This window comes from Pseudorca crassidens, chromosome 7, assembly GCF_039906515.1.
Source record: "Pseudorca crassidens isolate mPseCra1 chromosome 7, mPseCra1.hap1, whole genome shotgun sequence".
In the NCBI taxonomy this organism is placed as follows: Eukaryota; Metazoa; Chordata; class Mammalia; order Artiodactyla; family Delphinidae; genus Pseudorca; species Pseudorca crassidens.
Window position 1 is genome coordinate 36,657,823 of NC_090302.1, and position 18,860 is coordinate 36,676,682.

General features: G+C 38.7%; 1 protein-coding gene across 3 annotated transcripts in view; it reads right to left on the reverse strand.

Annotated features, from left to right (window-relative positions):
- The window catches only part of RECK (reversion inducing cysteine rich protein with kazal motifs), a 71,811-nt gene that overhangs the window by 39,936 nt on the left and 13,015 nt on the right, over positions 1-18,860 (reverse strand). For 2 of the 3 annotated variants that reach the window (XM_067743958.1, XM_067743957.1), the window contains exons 5-7: positions 17,119-17,204; positions 15,502-15,549; positions 1,485-1,518 (exon numbers count right to left, since the gene is read on the reverse strand). In XM_067743958.1, coding sequence (XP_067600059.1) covers positions 1,485-1,518; positions 15,502-15,549; positions 17,119-17,204 — 168 coding nt within the window. Of the gene's footprint in view, positions 1-1,484; positions 1,519-14,219; positions 14,322-15,501; positions 15,550-17,118; positions 17,205-18,860 lie in introns of those variants that run through there. The other variant, XM_067743959.1, reaches the window with a different exon arrangement.

Here is an 18,860-nt window from a genome sequence, read left to right on the forward strand (position 1 = left end):
TCTGGACGTATGTATTTTTAAAAATCAAGGTGGACTATTTAAGGTATCTGGGAAGAGCAGGATGAGTGGCTGGGGGTGCAGATGTGGGATTTATAATGAAGAACAAGAGGTCCTCATAGGAGAGGCTAAGGGGTCTGTGGGAGGCTGAAGGGAGCCAAAAGGGTAGAGGTATGGCTGGAAAAGGTTAAGAAAATGGCAGGTAGGAAACCTCTGATAATAATTAGTGATGGTTACAGAGGAACCAGAATCCGGTTTCTGGTGGATTCCACAGACCAAGGAATGAGCAGGGAACTCAGGCGACTTCCAGAAATAATGATAATGATAAAATCATATACAAATGAACTAAAGTAGGACTACACTGATAGCAAGACAAGCCTCTTTCCTGGACAAGGAAACGGTTTCATACCTATTGTGCCAGCTAAGTTTCTGATTTGAAATTACTAACAAACTTACATTGTTCATTGCTGAATTGTTCATTTTATTCACAAAGAACAATCATTAATGGCTACATTTATCATTGTCAACCTCAATGAAGCTAAAACTGGGGGCAGGGGTGAGGGATGCTGAGGACAGAGGAGACAAGTGAGAATAGGACAAAGATGCCTGTCTTCTGATGCCCCAATTAGGCTGGCTTCCTCAGTGTGGGAGGATATAGGATTATGTGCTAAAGACTATCTGGAAAATCTTGAACTAAACCCCAGTTAGAAAGAGTAGAAGATAAAGTACAGACAGCTAATGTTTCTTATACTTTAATACACCCCACTGCCAAGCTCACCTAACAACTCTTTACTCCTCACACGTGTTTCCCCATCTCCAACTGCTCTCGCTGTTCCCTTCAGCTGGAATTCCCTTCCTCCAATCTCTACTGCTCACATCATGTCCATCCTTCAAGGCCCAGTTCAGCTACCAACTCCATGAAGTCACCTCTAAGCGCCCCTGCAAGATGTGATCCCTCCTTCCTCTGAACTCCCGTGGCACCTTATCAGTAACTCTATCCCATACCCACCATGTCCCAGAGTTCTTTGTGTACAGGTTGTGTCCCCCACAGGTGTGCATCTGCCCTGCACAGAGCAAGTAGTCAGTGAATATCTGCTGAATGAACTGAGAGGCAGCCCTCAGCTAGTGCTGCAATTATATTACGTTATACTACGTGGGAGTGTTCAACTTCTGTTTATATCACGTGGGAGTGCTCAACTTCCTGTTTATCCAAGTGGGGCATGATCTTCCTCTAAAACACCCAGCACTGATATCTGCTTTGTAAATCTGTAATTAGGACATGGGAATTGTTAGAATTCATGAATGGCCCAAACACTCCAGAGGAAAGAGCCTATCAGAATCCTGCTGTGCACATTCCTTCAGACGGTTTAGTAACAACCTAAGTTATAATGTCAGAGTTTTGGCAATATTTATAACAGCTAAATCATATTCTGTAAACCATGTTTTTCTCTTTGGATTGCTTGTATAACCATCAACAATATACTTACTTTCATTTCTGCTAATGCAACTGAAAAGAGCATTCTGTAAATTAAAGGAAAAAAAAAACAGAAATTAACAACCACATAGAATTTCTAATTTTATTCCACTTTTAGAGTTATATGGAAATCAGGATATCAAACTATTTAATCCTTCTCTAAATCCAAGATTAAAAACAAAGAAACTATGATATAGCATTCTGGTGAAAAGAGAAACCATCTTCTAATACATTTTGGGGATCAAGATTATCACCCAAGCCATAAGCTGACCACATTATAGCAAACCAAGTTTATGTAAAGCTGTACCAATGTGTGTATGTGGGGAAAGTACAATGTAGTAATCTCAATTGTTTCTTGTAGAACATAAAAAAGCTTTCAGATAATAATATAATAAAGGTTATTTAGGAAATACATATTTCATATAACCACTGCATTTTAGAGTTGAAAGGACCTTGGAGATCACCTCTAATTGTTCTCAAACCTGGCCATGCACTAGAACACCTGGGCTTCCTAGGCCTTAACCCTAGACTACAGAATTGGAATTTGGGAATGAAGCACAGAAATCTAAATTTAAAACAAGGCCTCAAAGATGATTCTTATGCAGCCATCCTGGGGCCAGAGTTGGGGAATCTCTCTACCATATTACAGATAAAGAAACCATTTCCTTAGCAGGGGAGAGACTGCCCCAGCTCACAGAGCAAGTCAAAAGTAGAATCTGAGACTAGAATTAATGTTTTTAGATCTCTTAGATCACTGTTCAGAAAATATCACACTGTGTTAAAGTCATTGTAAGGAAAATAAACAAAACAAGACAAACAAAAACTTCCTTGTACAATGCTATTTGGATAATCAGGGCTTGTAGACTATGATTAATATCACACTTGGAAGAGAATAAATTCTTAAAAGAATATGGGCATAAATAAAAGGTAGATGGAAAACAAGGACACCCTTATTAATGAATAGAGATGATTTTGGCTTTTATTTGCAACTAACTTCCAAGCTGGCTACGTGATCTAGCCTTATTAAAGGACCAGCTTTACTGACACTTAAAACCTAGCTTCAAGGATCCATCTATGTAGTTGTGTAAAGCTGTACTGCATTTTCTCTACTAAATAATATTCTACTGTAGGAATAAACCACACTTGATTTATCCAAAGCAAAACAAAATACCCAGGACCCATAGATAAGGGCTAATGAATTCACCCAGTATGAATTCTTTCTGTTAAAGATCTCATCAAATAATATAAAATAGTGAAAAGTAAATATTCTTGGTATTCTTTAATAGTGGTCTTTTTTATATTTCTCTTCATCCATGTTTCTTTGTTTTAGTTTGACTTTTCAGCTACCCATTATAGGTAGCCCTCTATTTTGGTTCAATGGTTTCAGGAACACTTTCAATAAAATGATCTAAATCAATATTAAAAAGTCATCTGCTACCATGACTTCCTTGGTGGTCCAATGGTTAAGACTCCAAGCTCCCAATGCAGGGGGTCCGGCCTCGATCACTGGTCAGGGAACTAGATCCCGCACGACGCAACTAAAAGAGCCCTCATGCTGCAAGCAACTGAAGATCCCACACGTGGCAACTAAGACCTGGTGCAGCCAAAAAAAAAAAAAAGTCATCTGCTACCAACTTTCCAGCCCCTCTTAACTGGGTGAATAAAATTCTCATTGCCCTTCTCTTTTCTTTTTTTTGCTTGCTTTGCTTTTTTTGGCTGAGCTGAGAGGCTTGTGGGATTCTAGTTTCCTGGTGGAACCAGGGCCCTCAGCAGTGAAAGCACGGAGTCTTAACCACTGGACCGCCAGGGAATTCCCTGCGATTCTCTTTCTAATATGCAGGTTGTTCCTCTTGTTCCTCTTGGTTCCTCTTGGTTTTGGCTTTTTTGGCCTTGTTCCTAAAGAAGTATGTTTATTATCTTGGTGGCCGTCCTGGGTTACATGGCCTGATTTCCATTTTTGTTATTCTTCCAGTTACTCTTAAAGTCTCTAGAGCTGTGGTTTTCAAGTGGAGGTAATCTTGCTTCCCAGGGGGCATATGGCAATGTCTGGAGACATTCTTGGTTGTCATAACACGGGGGGGTTGGGGTGTTCTACTGAACTGACATCTAGTAGGTAGAGGAGTCTAGAGATGCTGTTAAACATCCTACAATGCATAAGACAGCTCCCCTACAACAAAGGATTATCCGGCCCCAAATGTCAATAGTGTCAAGGTTGAGAAATTCTGCTCTAGAAACTTACAAATTTGTTCAAGCTTGATTTTTTTTTTAAATTGATCTTAAAAATAAAAGAAATATCACTCTGGGTCAGCCTTGTGGATCACTTAGCTTCAGAGAGAGGTACTAAAGGACACAAAATCTGAAAAATGTCTGAGATCAGCTAATCCAACTCGTTTGACAGAAGCCAGAGTCTGAGGCCTAGAAAGGAGAACTACTTATGGACCCTAGCTTTCACCCACAAATGGGTTGGCAAACTATGGCACCCAGGCCAAATCTTGCCCGCTGCCTGTGTTTGTAAGTAAAGTTTTATTGGAACACAGTCACACCCATTCATTTACATATTGTATATGGTTACCTCACACTATAATAGGAGAGTTGAGTGGACAGTAAGCCTAAACTGGCTGGTAAGCCTAAAATATTTGCTTTCTGACCCTTCACAGAAAAAGTTTGCTAACGGCTGATATAGAAGGGCTCAGCTGTCTCTCTTGATGTCACATCCAGAGCTCAGAGATGTTCCCTAAGCATTTCTCGTTTCCCTTAATGTTCACTGATAGACCTTGCATGCATAGCGTTACTCTAACTTGTTGAACTAAAAACTTTTATATTTCCACGTGGCAGCACCTCTAGTGTTAACACCATTTTTACATCTCTTTCTTTATCTTTACCAGTTTTAAGGTTTCAAACTATGGTCCTTATAGGGAATAGACTGGCGGTTGCCAAGGGGGAGGTGGGTGGGAGAGCGTTGGATTGGGAGTTTGGGGTTGCATGGTATATATACCATGCAAACTGGTATATACAGAATTGATAAACAACAAGGTTCTACTGTATAGCACATGGAACTATATTCAATATCCTGTGATAAACCATAATGGAAAAGAATGTATATATATGTATAACTGAGTCACTTTGCTGTACAGCAGTAACACAACATTGTAATTCAACTATACTTCAGTAGAAAATGAAATAAAATTTAAAAAAGAATGGTCCTTCACTCAAGTATACTGGTATTTGATGAATTCATCAATTCTCTGTTGCTTACTTTACACGCATCATGATTTTATCATATCCCCCTCTTTGATAAAAGATTCTTAACCTTAGGTAACTCTACCTAAGGTATAAACTATAGGTAACTCTACCTTTTCACTGCTAAAACTACTGCTGACTAGTTTGACAGGGCTTAAGACACACATGAGTTACAGCCCTGGCTGACAGTTTCTTCATTTCTTAAGATGGTCCATCAGGGTCTTAGCTAGTCAATTCTTAAGTCTTTCAAATGTCTGATCGCCATCTAGTGGCAAAAGTAGGCAGTAACTGAGGGTTTATACTCAGTTGGGTTTATACCAAGCCTCTTTTTTTTTTCCTGTTGCGGAGCAGAGGCTCCGGACGCGCAGGCTCAGGGGCCGTGGCTCACGGGCCCAGCCGCTCAGCGGCATGTGGGATCTTCCTGGACCGGGGCACAAACCCGTGTCCCCTGCATCTGCAGGTGGACTCTCAACCACTGCGCCACCAGGGAAGCCCCCAAGCCTCTTTTGATCTTCTGCCACCAATATTAATACTCAATGTGACTCCATATAGCAGCTCCCTCACCCCACTCATCTTACTCTATAAATCAAAATTACAGTGTAACTGAGGTTAGGATCTACAAAAACCTCAGAGACCCAAAGAACATGTCAGTATGTAAGCGCTGACAGCAAGAGAACTTCAAGTCCCAAAGCCTTCACTATACAGCTGGATAGAGATGTACAGAGTAAGCAAAGGGCAAAGGCGGGGCTAGAACCCAGATTACTCTGCCAGTGCTCTCCCATGACACTATCCCGTGAGAAGACTTTGGATTATTATTCTGAATGCAGCCAATGCAAGGTTGAATTTATGTCCATAGAGTATCCTATTTTAAGTCTATTTTTTAAATCAACACCTTAAATTGTGAAAAAATCATTTTCTTGAAGTATTATCATTTCCCTTAAAAAATTTTGATCATGAAATCTTTCCTCAGGCAGCTGCTTTCATTAGCCAGTTCCCTACCCTACCTAAAATGGTTTTTGAGAACTGCAATAAGCCCTCCCACCTATGGGCACACCTAGCAGAAAAACTAAGATACAGAGTGAAATCAAAGTCAAGGGAACCCTATGTGATCCTTTATGCCACACTGACCTTCCTTCTGGGGGGAAGAGCCATTGGGGTCCATCTGCGAGGTAGACTCTGCGGCTCTAACCTCTTGCTCAGAACTTGGCTCTGCAGATTTATTTTCTGACCTGGCCACTCACTTTTCTACTTCAGTGACCCCTTCTGGCATTTCTCCATTTGTCCACTTGTCTCAATACTTTCTCTGTCCACTGCCCTTCTACTACTACTGGTCCCTCCAGCTTCCCTTTCTCACCAATGATGAGGATGACGAAAATGAAACAAACATTTCACATGAATCTTATTAAAAACAAACAAAACCAGGTTTGAATCTTGGATATTTTAGTCACTTCTGGACAAAGACCCAAAAGAGTACATTCTATGAACTGTTATTAATGTTTCCTATTCCCAAGGCTACTAGTTAAAAGGGGCTGCTTTGTTCCTAAGGTCTCAATAAATAAAATCTGTTTGCTTTTCACAGATGGACTGAGAGTTCTCCCAGTTTGAAGTTTTGCATGAAGAATCTAGCTTATTAAGTGCTAAGTTGGGGCTTCCCTGGTGGCGCAGTGGCTGAGAGTCCGCCTGCCGATGCAGGGTACACGGGTCCATGCCCCGGTCTGGGAAGATCCCACGTGCCGCGGAGCAGCTGGGCCCGTGAGCCATGGCCTCTGGGCCTGCGCGTCTGGAGCCTGTGCTCCGCAATGGGAGAGGCCACAACAGTGAGAGGCCCACGTACTGCAAAAAAAAAAAAAAAAAGCTAAGTTGGAGAGATTAAATAATTGACCTTTTGTTTTTCTTTTTTTTGGCCACGCCGTGCAGCTTGCAGGATCTTAGTTCCCCGACCAGGGATGGAACCCAGGTCATGGCAGTGAAAGCACCGAGTCCTAACCACCGGACCACCAGGGAATTCCCCAATAACTGACCTTTAAAAACATGTTTTTTAAACCTCCACAAGGTATTTTCTCCTTGTTGTGGACACCATGGCTTTTTAGTAAAAAAAATTCTAAGTGACTAGAATATGTAAAGGAGTTTAATAGGACATGGATATCACTAAACAAATGACTCTTCAGCCTCCCAAATAATAAATGTCATTTCAATAGTGGGATAAAAATGAAACCCAAAACTGAGATAAGATTAATAGGTCCAGACTGCTCAGAGAAGTTTGCTCATTATCACCCAGAGCATCCAACCAGCTGGAAGCAAATTCACTAGCAAGTAATACCTGCAGAGTAACATGAGGTCTAGAACACAGCTTACACAGAGTATGTGTTTGTGGCAAATTGACTGCAGCAATGGCCCCAATTTTTTACATTTCCCTGTATCTATTTCTCTCACACTAACTCTGGACTTAGTCATGTGATTTTGCTTTAGTTAAGTGGACAGTAGCAAGCATGAGGTAAGTAGAGACCTGCACATATACTTGCATGTTTCCACTTCTTTTCTTGAGCCCCTGCCACCACCATGGGAACCTGCCTGAGCTAGCCTGCTAGAAGGCTGGGAGAGACACAAAGAGGAGAGCTGAGCTGACTTAGCCAAGGGCATCCTAAACCAGCCAGACCCTGGCTGACTTGCCAGCTGACTGCAGATGCACAAGTGAGCCCAGCCAGAAGCAGCTAGGCCTGCTAAATGCATGAGAAATAATAAATTATTATTTAATAATAATAATTCTAGGCTATGGAGTTTTGGGATGGTTTGCTACACAACATTGTGATTACAGATACAGTATTCAGTGCTTTCTCTGTTCATTCAAAGAATGCCTGATTCATAGACATTTACACAGGGTTTTCGCATAAAACTGCTATTTACTCTGAAACAAAGAACCTTATGTACTGTCCAGAGTGGGAAAACTTTCTATTAAAAAATTCTATCTATAAAAATACTAACTGTAGCACCTATTTACAGGCAACAAATTTTTGTTCATCTTTTAAGTCTTACCTGCTCTGTGAAGACTTCCCCATTACCCTGGGAAGGGTTTTTTCCTCCAGGCTTCAACGTGTCTTGCACAGACTTCTAGCAACGTACTTGTCTCACTGTATTGTAATGGACTATTTGAATTTCTCTCTTCCCATGGACTAGGCTATGAACTTCTTACAGTCAGTGGCTAAATCCTTCCATCTTTGTACTCTGAGAACAGTGCCTGATACATATTAAGTGTATCAACTCAATGAATGTTGAAGGAATGAATGAATGACATGCATGCAAAGACAATTGAGACAATGGACTCTGTCCTAGGAACTCAAGACTTTAGCATTAAAAAGTGACTTGAAAACAAAGACTTACACTATACGGTGACCAATGCTATAATAAAGCATGTCAAGTGTTTATAAATAGCAACTAATTTTGTGTGTGTGACGGTAGAGGGCTGAGCAGGAAAGGTTTTAAAGAGGAACCATCTAAGCCAGAATTTCAGTAGGGTTATGGCATGCTGGGGTGGGGTGGGGGTGAAGGGGAGTTCTGATTTGTAATATTTGCTGATATGCGTGGTATAAATACCCCCATCACAGCTGCTTTTCAAGTTAAAAGCTGGCTTGCCAAACTCCTGAATATTTAACAACCAGTTCTCCCTAGCTGGTGGGAGCTGGCTCCAGTCTACTAATGGATGGGGATGATAGGATGGATTCAGGGAACAGGAATTCCAGGAGGGCAACAGGTGGTACAACTAACAAATACAACACATGGTAATCTGGGAAGTTATAAGCAGTAAGCTGCTGAAGCGTCAAGGAGGGAAGAGTCGGGGGCTAGGTCGAGAAAAGCTTAAGTATACCAGGCTGAGGAACATGAACTGTATCTTACAGGTGAGCCACTGAAGAGTTTCAAGGAAGGGAGTGATACGACCATATTTGGTCTTTAAAGAGGTCACCCTACGAGAAGTGGAGATAATAAATAAGAGGAGAAATTAGAGACAGGAAAGCTAGTTGGGCAGCTATTGTAGTTGTCCCCCAAAGTGGTATAAAGGCCTGAGGTAGGCAGTAACTGAGGATCTGGAAAGGAGACCAATTTAAGACATATTCCAGAGGCAAATCTTTAGAGCTTAATAGCCAGTTTTTTTATTTTTTGTTTTGTTCTGTGGGAGGTGGTGAGAAAGAAGAAAGAGTAGACAACACCTCTTAGGCTTTTAGTTTATGTGTCTGGGAGGACTGTACTTAAACAACCAAGCAAGAAATGCAAGAAAATGGTAAGTTTTTGTTTGGGGATGTGTGTATGTGTGGTGTTGTGTAGCAGTAGGGTGGAGGGAAGAAGAGGTAGGGAAGGTTAACAGTCAGTTTGGCTGATTTGAAATGTCAGTTGAACATCAAAAGAACACATATCCAGCAGTGATTCAGGAGAAAAAGAGGTTAGCAAAGAAGATTCTGGAGTTGTCATCATATTGGGGCAATTAAAGCTATGGGAGTAGATGAGATTGCCTAGGGAGAAAAACCTGGCCATTTGGATCAGACCAGGTCACAATCTAATCAGACTTGATCAGATTTCCCTTTTGGGATGATCTCATTCAGGTGACTTATAAGAAGAATGGACTGCAGAGGAAATACACTAGCTCAAGGAGACTAAATGGGAGCTATTCCCTTCCCCAGTACAAAGTATGACAGAACAAAACAACATACAAATGGAACGTAATCAAGGATTTATACTATCTCAAGCCAGTACTGCAGGACCTAATAGGTTTCGCTCTTTTTGGAGCTCATCAGCTGCAGGTAACGGCTCAAATCTAGTCTGACACAGCATACCTGTATAGCATTTTACCATTTACAAAGCCTCCCATTCACAGTCTTCTACTTACCATATTCTGACAATTCTTGGAGTTTCCTTGGTACTAAAAGAAGCTTTACATTTAGGTGCTGAAGGCTCTGCTGAGGCAAAGTACCACATGATTCTTTTTGCTAAAATCCCCAAGCCAACTGTCCAAAGCCTAGGCTGTCATCTGCCATGTAAGAAGGTCTACTCTATTCCTGGAACTACTGCGGCACAGATCCAATCATACCGAGGCACAGAAGGCCTCTAGCTGTCCAGAGAATCCTGCTGGTCCTACATCCCTGCCCTCCTAGGTCTAAATTTTTAGGGCTATTTTTTCATCCCTTTTCCTTTATGCTTCTGGTAGTAAATCTAGAATCAAGGTTAATTTGAGAGAAAAGGAACAAAATAAAATTAAAACATAGAAATCTTTAAAACAGAATATTTTATTGCGACATTTCCTGAGGATACACTGGACAGCCCATACAGACATACATAAATATGCACCAAACACTGGCATCCACGGGTACCACAAAGTGTGTGGTAAGCTACCATTTGTGTACAGAAGGGTAGAAGAGGACTATATATACATATTTACTTTTATGTGCATAAAATATCTCTGGTGACCTTAGGAACTGGGTGGCTGTGGTATAAGAGGTAGGAAAGAGACTTTTTATTGTATACTGTTTTGAATTTTGAACATGTGAATATTCAAAAAATAAAATTTAACACATACCTGCACTCTTATGCATTTAGCTGTGTGTTGATAGGATAGTGCTGACAGACCTGAGCCTGGCACTCACAAGGCTGACCATCTTTGTTTTTGTGGTTCTTAGAGCCTCTTTTTAATATCCTCAGAGTCTTAATTTTATCTCAGCATTCTCAGAGAACCAGAGCCCCAGGACAGAACATTATTTTAGTTTTCTTTAGCAACAGTTTAGTTTAAAACTTAAATGGATTAAGCTTAAAAAGAAAAAAAAAAAAAGCAAATCCTCACAAAAATATCTCCTACTGACTTTCCTTCATAGTTTCTCAACTTCCTTAATGAAATAACATCAAGGAACTGGACTGAAGAAAGCTAGGAAGAAAGGAGAGAAATGAAAATCACATTTCTGAAAACAATATAAAGAAAAGCGCAGAGAAGGATCTGTGAAAGAAGGAATAAAAAAGTAAAAGCACAAAAGTCTGAGGACAAATTTGCAACACTGTATTTCAGTGGCTCATGCAGCAAATGGAAAGGTATATATATTTATGGCCATTATGTTAGAGAACGGCAGGTAAGGTGTGACATAAAGGTATGAAATGGGTTTATGAACCTGAAACTAAAATTTGTCTCATCATGTTACAGACACTGCCAGGTCTCTGGAAATACACCAGCCTCATATCATCTTGATGTTTATTCTGACATTCAAGAAAATCACTATCAACAACCAATTTTTGTTTTTAACCACCATCTTGGTGGCTAGAAGAAAATGTTTTCAGCCAGCTATAGACAAAGACTATGCAAAAAGTATTACACTAGATGTCTCACACCTCATGGAAAACATGATTAAGTTTTTACTTTAGTTCTAATCAGCCAATTTGCCCTAGTATGGCTAAACTAGTATGGCTGTAGTTTATATCCAGCATTTGTTTTGATTGTTGGTGCCGGTCATTCCAGTTGTTTAATATTTTAAATATCATCCCTGGTCTAGTATCATACATCCATGAGTGCATGTGGCCTGATAAATACTTCTAGATGGGCCAAGACCAAGCCTGTGAAAACGCATGGCTAACCTAGAACCAAGCATGCCCATGACACTTGAACACATCTGTGATGGAGTTATCAAGCCACTGGTTGATTTTGATAGCTCTAACCAAATGTGTGTGATTCTGAAAGAAGTATTCTCAATTTCTGAAGGTGGTACTCTTTCATAGGTATGAGTCAGAATAAGAGAACTGCAAAGATGGGAGAATAGCCAAATCTCCTATCCATTGCAGAAATCCCCTCCACAATGTATTTATCCAGTAAATCTTTGCTTTGAACACTTTCACTAATAAGAATTTCTCTTTTTCTTGGAATATCTCAATCTAATATTCTCATTGAATGTCAGATCAGTACATGGCTCCTTCTCTTTCCATTCCCTAAAAACGATTTTCAAAATCAGCTTTCTATTTTTTCTATATTTTTTCTTTCATAAAGCTTTCTTTCACTCTCAACGTTCAAGAGTCACTTCATGGTTGACTTTGGGCATGATCTCTCCTCATCTTTAGTCTGGTATTCCTAACTACCTCTGAGATATGGGTTTTTACACTTAAAAAGACCTAACAATGTACTTCAATTTCTTTAAAATCCCTTCCCAATGTATATGCTATCTTTGCTGTGTATTTTCTCTTTTTTTTAAACTCAATAATAAATTATTACTGTTTTATACAACCTGTGTGTGTTTTAACTTAGTCACTTTGTATTTTTATTGTTCTCATTTTCCTTTGCATCTCAAATAATTATAGATATTTTAGAACTTCCTTTAAAGAAGGATTTCTAGCAAGGGTCCAGTACTGGCAATTCTCTGTTTTTGTCATATGGAAATACCTTAATTTTGCCTTCTTTCTTGAAAAATATTTTTGCTGGATATGACAGTTATTTTCTCTCAGAACAGTTTAGGTATCATTCCACTGTTCCTGGCTTCCTCTACTGCTACTGAAAAATCAGCTGTTGACCTCCTTTGAAGACAATGTCTTTTTTCCTGACTGCTTTTAAGACCTGTGGCTATGAGGTCTGTCTGTAACGTATGGATTTAAAAAAAAATCCTGCTGGAGATTTCTTGGGCTTCTTTAAACACTGCCTCTGTCCCACATTCTTTCTTCTTCTTTGAGTATTCCAATTAGAATACTTCCTCTATTCTCCATGTTCCTTAAACTCTCTTTCAGCCTATCCTGCGCTGCTTTTCCATATAACTTCTTTAGTCCTATCTCCCAATTCACTAATTGTTTTTTATATTTCCCTGAACATCATCTCCTATATTCAATCCTTTATAACAAATCCTGAATGACGGACTCTACCTTCAAATCTCTGATTTATTCCCAAATACTCGATTTTATTGCTATCATCCTAGTTGTGGGCCTTATTTGTTTTTAGCTAAGTTAGAGGAACTTGGGGGATCTAAAACTTAGCCTGCACATACCTAACACTTGAAGCTTTTTAAAATATTGGACTTTTATTTGTTATGTTGGTCTCCTATCACAGAATCTTTATCATCTCCCTCTACTAAATAATGGGCTGAGCCCCAAAATATCATTTTTCCAGGATCTGGTCCCACTTTCCTATCCAAGCAGATTCTCAGCCCAAAATAGGCCTATCTTCTTTTTCACCCCCCACCTCAGTCATGTGCATTTTTGCTAACATGCTGTTGATCCAGTCTTCTGACCCAAATTTTACCAATCCTTTCAGGCCTCTCTTTTGCAAAGTTTTCCCTGTTAACTCCCAACATGCTCAGTCTGCTTTCCAATTTCCTTGAGTTCTTGCATGTTCAGTACATATTTTAACTATCTTGACTCAGGTATAATTCTTTAGTATTTGAAGTTGAGCTATATGTAGCTTAACCATAATTCTAACATAGGTCTGACTTCAAAGTTTGTTTTCTTTCTTTTTTTAAGATAATTTTATTTTATTTATATATTTTTGGCCATGCTGAGCAGCTATGAGGGATCTTAGCTCCCCGACCAGGAAACGAACCCATGCCCCCTGCAGTGGAAGCATGGAGTCCTAACCACTGGACCACCAGGGAATTCCCGAAAGTTTGTTTTCTTTCTAATATAATAAAACTGCCTCTCACTATTCAATAAATATTTGTTGATTTGCCTAAAAAGAAACCAGATACTATAAAACCACACATAAAAATGCTTTACATTTCACTAGTTTATCTTAGCTTGGTTGGAACAAAACAATCTTAAATGGCATAAAAATTTTAAACTTTATTCATGTAAGTAAATTTCTCAGGAAATCCCCTCGAAGGGGATTCTGCAGCAGCTTATCAGTAAAGATAAACATTAGCTCCTTCAAATATAACCGCTCATTCTCTGAATCTCTAGTCAAACTGCACAACACCATCCTTCAGGGTAAATGTTAACTCCTAAAGTTGTAAGCCTAAAGGAATAGCTTACACATCTGGAAATTCACTTCCAGGGACCACTCCAGTGTTAAGGAAAAGGTACCAAAAGCCTAGTTTTATAAATTATTCTAATGTTGATAAGCAACTAATCCAGTTAAAATAGGTTGCACTACACCAATGTTACCCAATTCACTTTATAACAAATAGCCATTATGTCTAGACTAGACTTTAACAATTCAGTGAGAGTGACTGTTATTTGGGGCTTATAATGCAGAAACTTCTTTCTGTGTTAAAGTGCTCTTGTCTCTCTTTTTATTTCTAAATAACATAAAAAATCAAATTGAATCTTGAATAATTTGTACAGTTTTATATATATATAACACACACATATATATATAAAACACATGTATACTTTACATATATGTATTACATATATATATTTTACGTTTATATATATGCGAAAGAACCTTCTTGGCATGTATATTTTTGGAAGATAGTTGCTTAATTCTAGGCCAAATAGGGGAGGATAGACTGGAAAAGGTAAACTACTCTTAGTATTTCTCTCATAGGACAGTGTTTATCTCTCTTACCTTTCCTGTCCCGTCCTTCATCAACACATACTGGCAGACTTCCTAGGGCAATGCAGAAATCCAGACAAGAGAAGGAAGCACACTAAAATAATGGAGGACAGGCTACAGGAGATGGACAGTGTCAGACATCATGTGGGAGAAAAGAAGGAATTATCACAGTTAGCCACTTTGTTCAAGAGAAACTAAAACTAGTTATTTCAAAGGTAGAGAGATAAGAAAAAAAAGAAAGATCTTTTACTTCTTTGTAGAAAGGCTCTTTTCAATAAGAACAGAAAAGAGTTGCAGTTAATTTGGAAATTTGTCTTCAGAGAAACAGATATAACTTAGCAATAGTACAAAGGAACAAAGGATAAATAAGATTTTTCCAATTCCAAAATATTAATCGAGAGCTATAATTACAGGCTTTGAGAAAAGAAAAAAAAATTAGAACTATAATCTAGAAGCAGTTAAGAGAGTTGTTCTATCTTTCTTCTCCAAGAGAATACAGACTATTAAAAGCAATAGGAATCTCAATGTTTATACATACAAATGATGAATGAGGCATATGTGCTTAAGTATTCTTAATTACACGGTCTTACACTATAAAAAATAATATTGTCATACTTAACAATGAAGTTCTAGGAACTGAACAAAGTAGTCCCAGTGAGGAGCTCTATCACATTAGGGACAATCTTTTGTACATATTTGTCTGATGTGAAATACCTCCTCTACCTCTGCCCCTCCTCAACCTGTTCCCCCCCACACCCAATCTAGATACCACAGTGCTTGAAACACCACCATTGGGAGACAAGAGTCCTTCAGATTTAATAGCCTTTGTAATTTGGTATGTACCTTTCCCCCCCAAATGTAAGATGCTAGGAAAGTCTGAAGCTACTCACACTAGCAATGTGATTTTGTTTCTTCCAATTAGAGGTAGTTGATAAAAGTGGATACCTGGATGGATCAAGGTATAGGAAAAGGGGCAAAAGAGGATATGGAACCTAAGAAAAACTATTTTACAACCTTGGATACAACCAGTTGCTTTATTATGAAAACATCATAGGTTAAATCCTCTGTATATGTGATTTAGGCATTTCTTTCAAATTAACGTTTAATTTCAACAAGTTAATTAAAATTATAACATTTCTAAAAAAAGGTAAATGACATTTTTCTCAACGCCATATTTTCTGTAAAGTAAAAGGCAATTTATTTAACGATGAATTCATTTTTAAAATTTGAGTGATTTTATCAATTCTGGTAACATCTAATTAGTCTATCCAAATTTGTTAAATAAAATGCATACCTCATATTCTTTTCTGCAAACTCTGGAAATATCATTTTTTGAAGATGCCTAAAAAATAACAAATTTCTGCATTAATTTATTTAATCCACATTAAACAAACATTAGCTCCAGATATGCTAGAATTTCACTCTCACTTTTATGGCTTTAATCTCACATAATGACACAGTCCTTTTGTTATTTCAGAAACTAGATAACTTTGAAGGAAATGTAAATCAGAGGACTTTTTTTTTAAGCTGAATTCCATTCTGTAGCAAATTTTCTTGTGAAGCTCTGAAGCTCTGCTGCAGTGAATTTTCTTGTGAAGCTTTGCTAGGGCATTTATAGTTTGCTTTTTCTTTAACCCTTCACGTTTTAAGTTCCCATATGAGCCAAGATCCATATATAACAGAGGAGACAACTAAAGAGTGAAAGGCAATGCCAGGCAATTAATAAGTTATTTTTATGTAATTTTCTTAACAAGTTTATGTAGAAGATATTATTCCTTCTACAGATGAGGAAACTGACAGACAGAAAAATAGAAAGTTATTTACTACATTTAAGTATACACTTTCTATAAAAAACAAGCCAAAACAAATCTGCTGAGGGGTGGCTGTTCTTCCACATGATGATAATCCTCACTTAGAGACGGAGTTCCAGAGCCATGGACTCTGGTTCCTTGTTCTATTTCCTCCCGTTCTATCACCTAGGCTCATGCAATTCTGAATAGACCAGCTGATGAGGACAGGGAAAGCAAGAAGCAGAATGGACTGGCAACTATTCTGTGGCCCACTAGATGTACTACAGCTCAAATGCTCTACAACTCAGTTTCATCTCAATGCCTGGAGGAGAACAGCAGATAGCTAGGCTATGTGCTGCCCAAAGAGTGTGGCTCAGTGGTCTGTATGAAAGTGAAGGCATCACCATGTCTCATATACTCCTGTCTAGAGACCAGTCACTAGAAGGAGAAAATAAGAGAAGGCTTTCCCGTTTAGTTTTAGGGACACTTAAATTTCCCAGTTTTCCATACTCCCACCATTTGGAGTATGAGGAGCCAGGAGACCAGTTTTTCCACAGCACTCTGAGGAACCACTATGAAAAACATACAGTGAGGAAGAGTTCAGGGGCCTAACTTGAATTGGACCTGAGATATATCAAATCAAAGAGAAGTCATAATTCACTGTAGGAGTCAGGCTCACCTTAGGGGCAGAGAAGGTATAAAAGAACATACTCAGAGTAAACCCATGATGAACGACAGAGGGAAGATGAAAGCAAAATAAGCCAACTGTGTCAACTGCTCTCATCCAAGCATGCCTGAAATTTACACGACCATTTGGAGTCATTCAGCACTGACTAAGCATGACCATAGGCAGAATACAAAAGGCCTTGATTCCTATCATATTCTTTCTTTGTGTGGCAGATAGAAGTTAAGAAAGAATAAGAGAAGGCTGAGGGTCTTACATGCAACAGCCATAACTGAAAAGGCAGCATGTCTAAAAGGAAATGGTCCATGTAAGAAATGCTAAATTTGCAGCTTTTATGGGTCACCTCTCCAAAGATATGAGGTAGGCTAGGTCCAAGACACAGCCGAAACTGAAACTTTACTCCACGCTGCTTAAGAGCCTGATTGCCAAGTGTTACCTGCTTGCATGCCTGTCGACACTCCAAGGTAATAGCCAGTTCACAGCAGCCTAAGCCAACCCAGCCATCAGACTTCTTAAACACACCTTAAAAAGAAAATGTTCAAATGTTTTGGTCATAAGTAGTGACAAACACAAATAGAGTGCCAAACTGGTTCATGGATACCACTACAAGTCAAAGCAGGTGTCCATAAGAAAGCTAGCTTAGATAGCAGGGTCTCAAAGTATGAAGCCCCTCCTCCCACCCTTACTCTCAATGCTATCAGTCTTCTCAGGGTCCCTCACAGCATAATTACCAGGTCCTTTGTTTTTTTCCCTCTTCTCCCTGCCCACCCTAAACTCTCTTTAGCTCATTCTCACTCTTAGGTAATCTAAGAATCTCTAGAGGACATACAGGCTAAGGAAAGCAATGAGAGGCTTTCTTCACCTTTGGACTATGAACCAGAAGAGGAAAGGATTCCAATTTAACTTAATAAGCCAACAAACAAAAAAGGGCATGAGTATTATTGTATTCCAACATTCAAAATATTAAATACCTAGAATATCATAAAACACATGAAGCTGTTTAAAAACTGATATTTAGTAAACAAACAGGAACATCTCCTGTGAGCCATGACTGACTTTGATGGGTATACTTTATTGTGGGGCAAAATGACTATTCTGGTTCAATTTATGCATAGCTCTATTTCTCCAACCAAATTACAGTGATACCAAAAGGTGATAAAATTACAAAGTGTTCTAATGCAATTTTCAGATCCCTTTTTGCAATCATAAATGTCAATGAATAACTCCTAGGATAAAATTAGGAGATATAAGTAATAATTATGAAAAAAGAAAAGATTCACTTGTAGGAATGCTACAAATTCCTTCTTATCTCTTTTAAGAAATGCTTTAGGCTGCTTCCATATAATACATAGATCTGCAAATCCACATGTACATTAGATTATTATTTCCATTTTTTAAAAATGTCAGGGATTCAAGGCAATATGTAACATAGTTCTCTACACGAAACTAAGACCTAATATAACAAATAGAAGTATTCTGCTAAAAAACAAACCAAAGCAAACAAATGGCCCATGGACAGACAAAGCTCTCAAAATATAATCATAAACCATCCCAATTGTTAAAACTGGCTAAAAATCCTGCATATCATAAGCTTCTATAACCCTACATGTTTTAATGGTATAAAGGGCAACAGACTCCCATCTAGTCCCATTGCCTAGTATAGTTAGCTTCCTCTCAATCTTTGCTGCTTGCTATTCAGAATCACTCATATTCTAGAAAGAATTTTGAATGGAATCAATGTAGGTCATAAACTCTGTGAACTTTTACACCATAATGCATTTTACTGCTGTTTTCACATATCCAGTGCCTCTTAGAAAATATTAAATTATTCAACAAGCATTTACATTCACTGAACCCCTATTATGTACAAGACACTCTATTAGGTATTTTGTGGGCTATGAGATAGATAAAATATATGATTTATCCCTTTATGGAGATTACAATTTGATAGGAACAATACACACATATATATAATTGCAGACACTAGGGAGAGGGATAACTGGGAGAACAAGCAAGGACGTGGGCAATTCTAGGAAGCAAATAGTCCACTTTGTTTGAAATGAAAACTTAAAACAGTGTGAGAGCCTTCAGAATTCAGAGAAACATAAGATATAGCCCCTTTTTTTCAAGGCACTGGCTTTAACCAGGACTGGAAAATGAGCTTTAATCCTAGGAGAC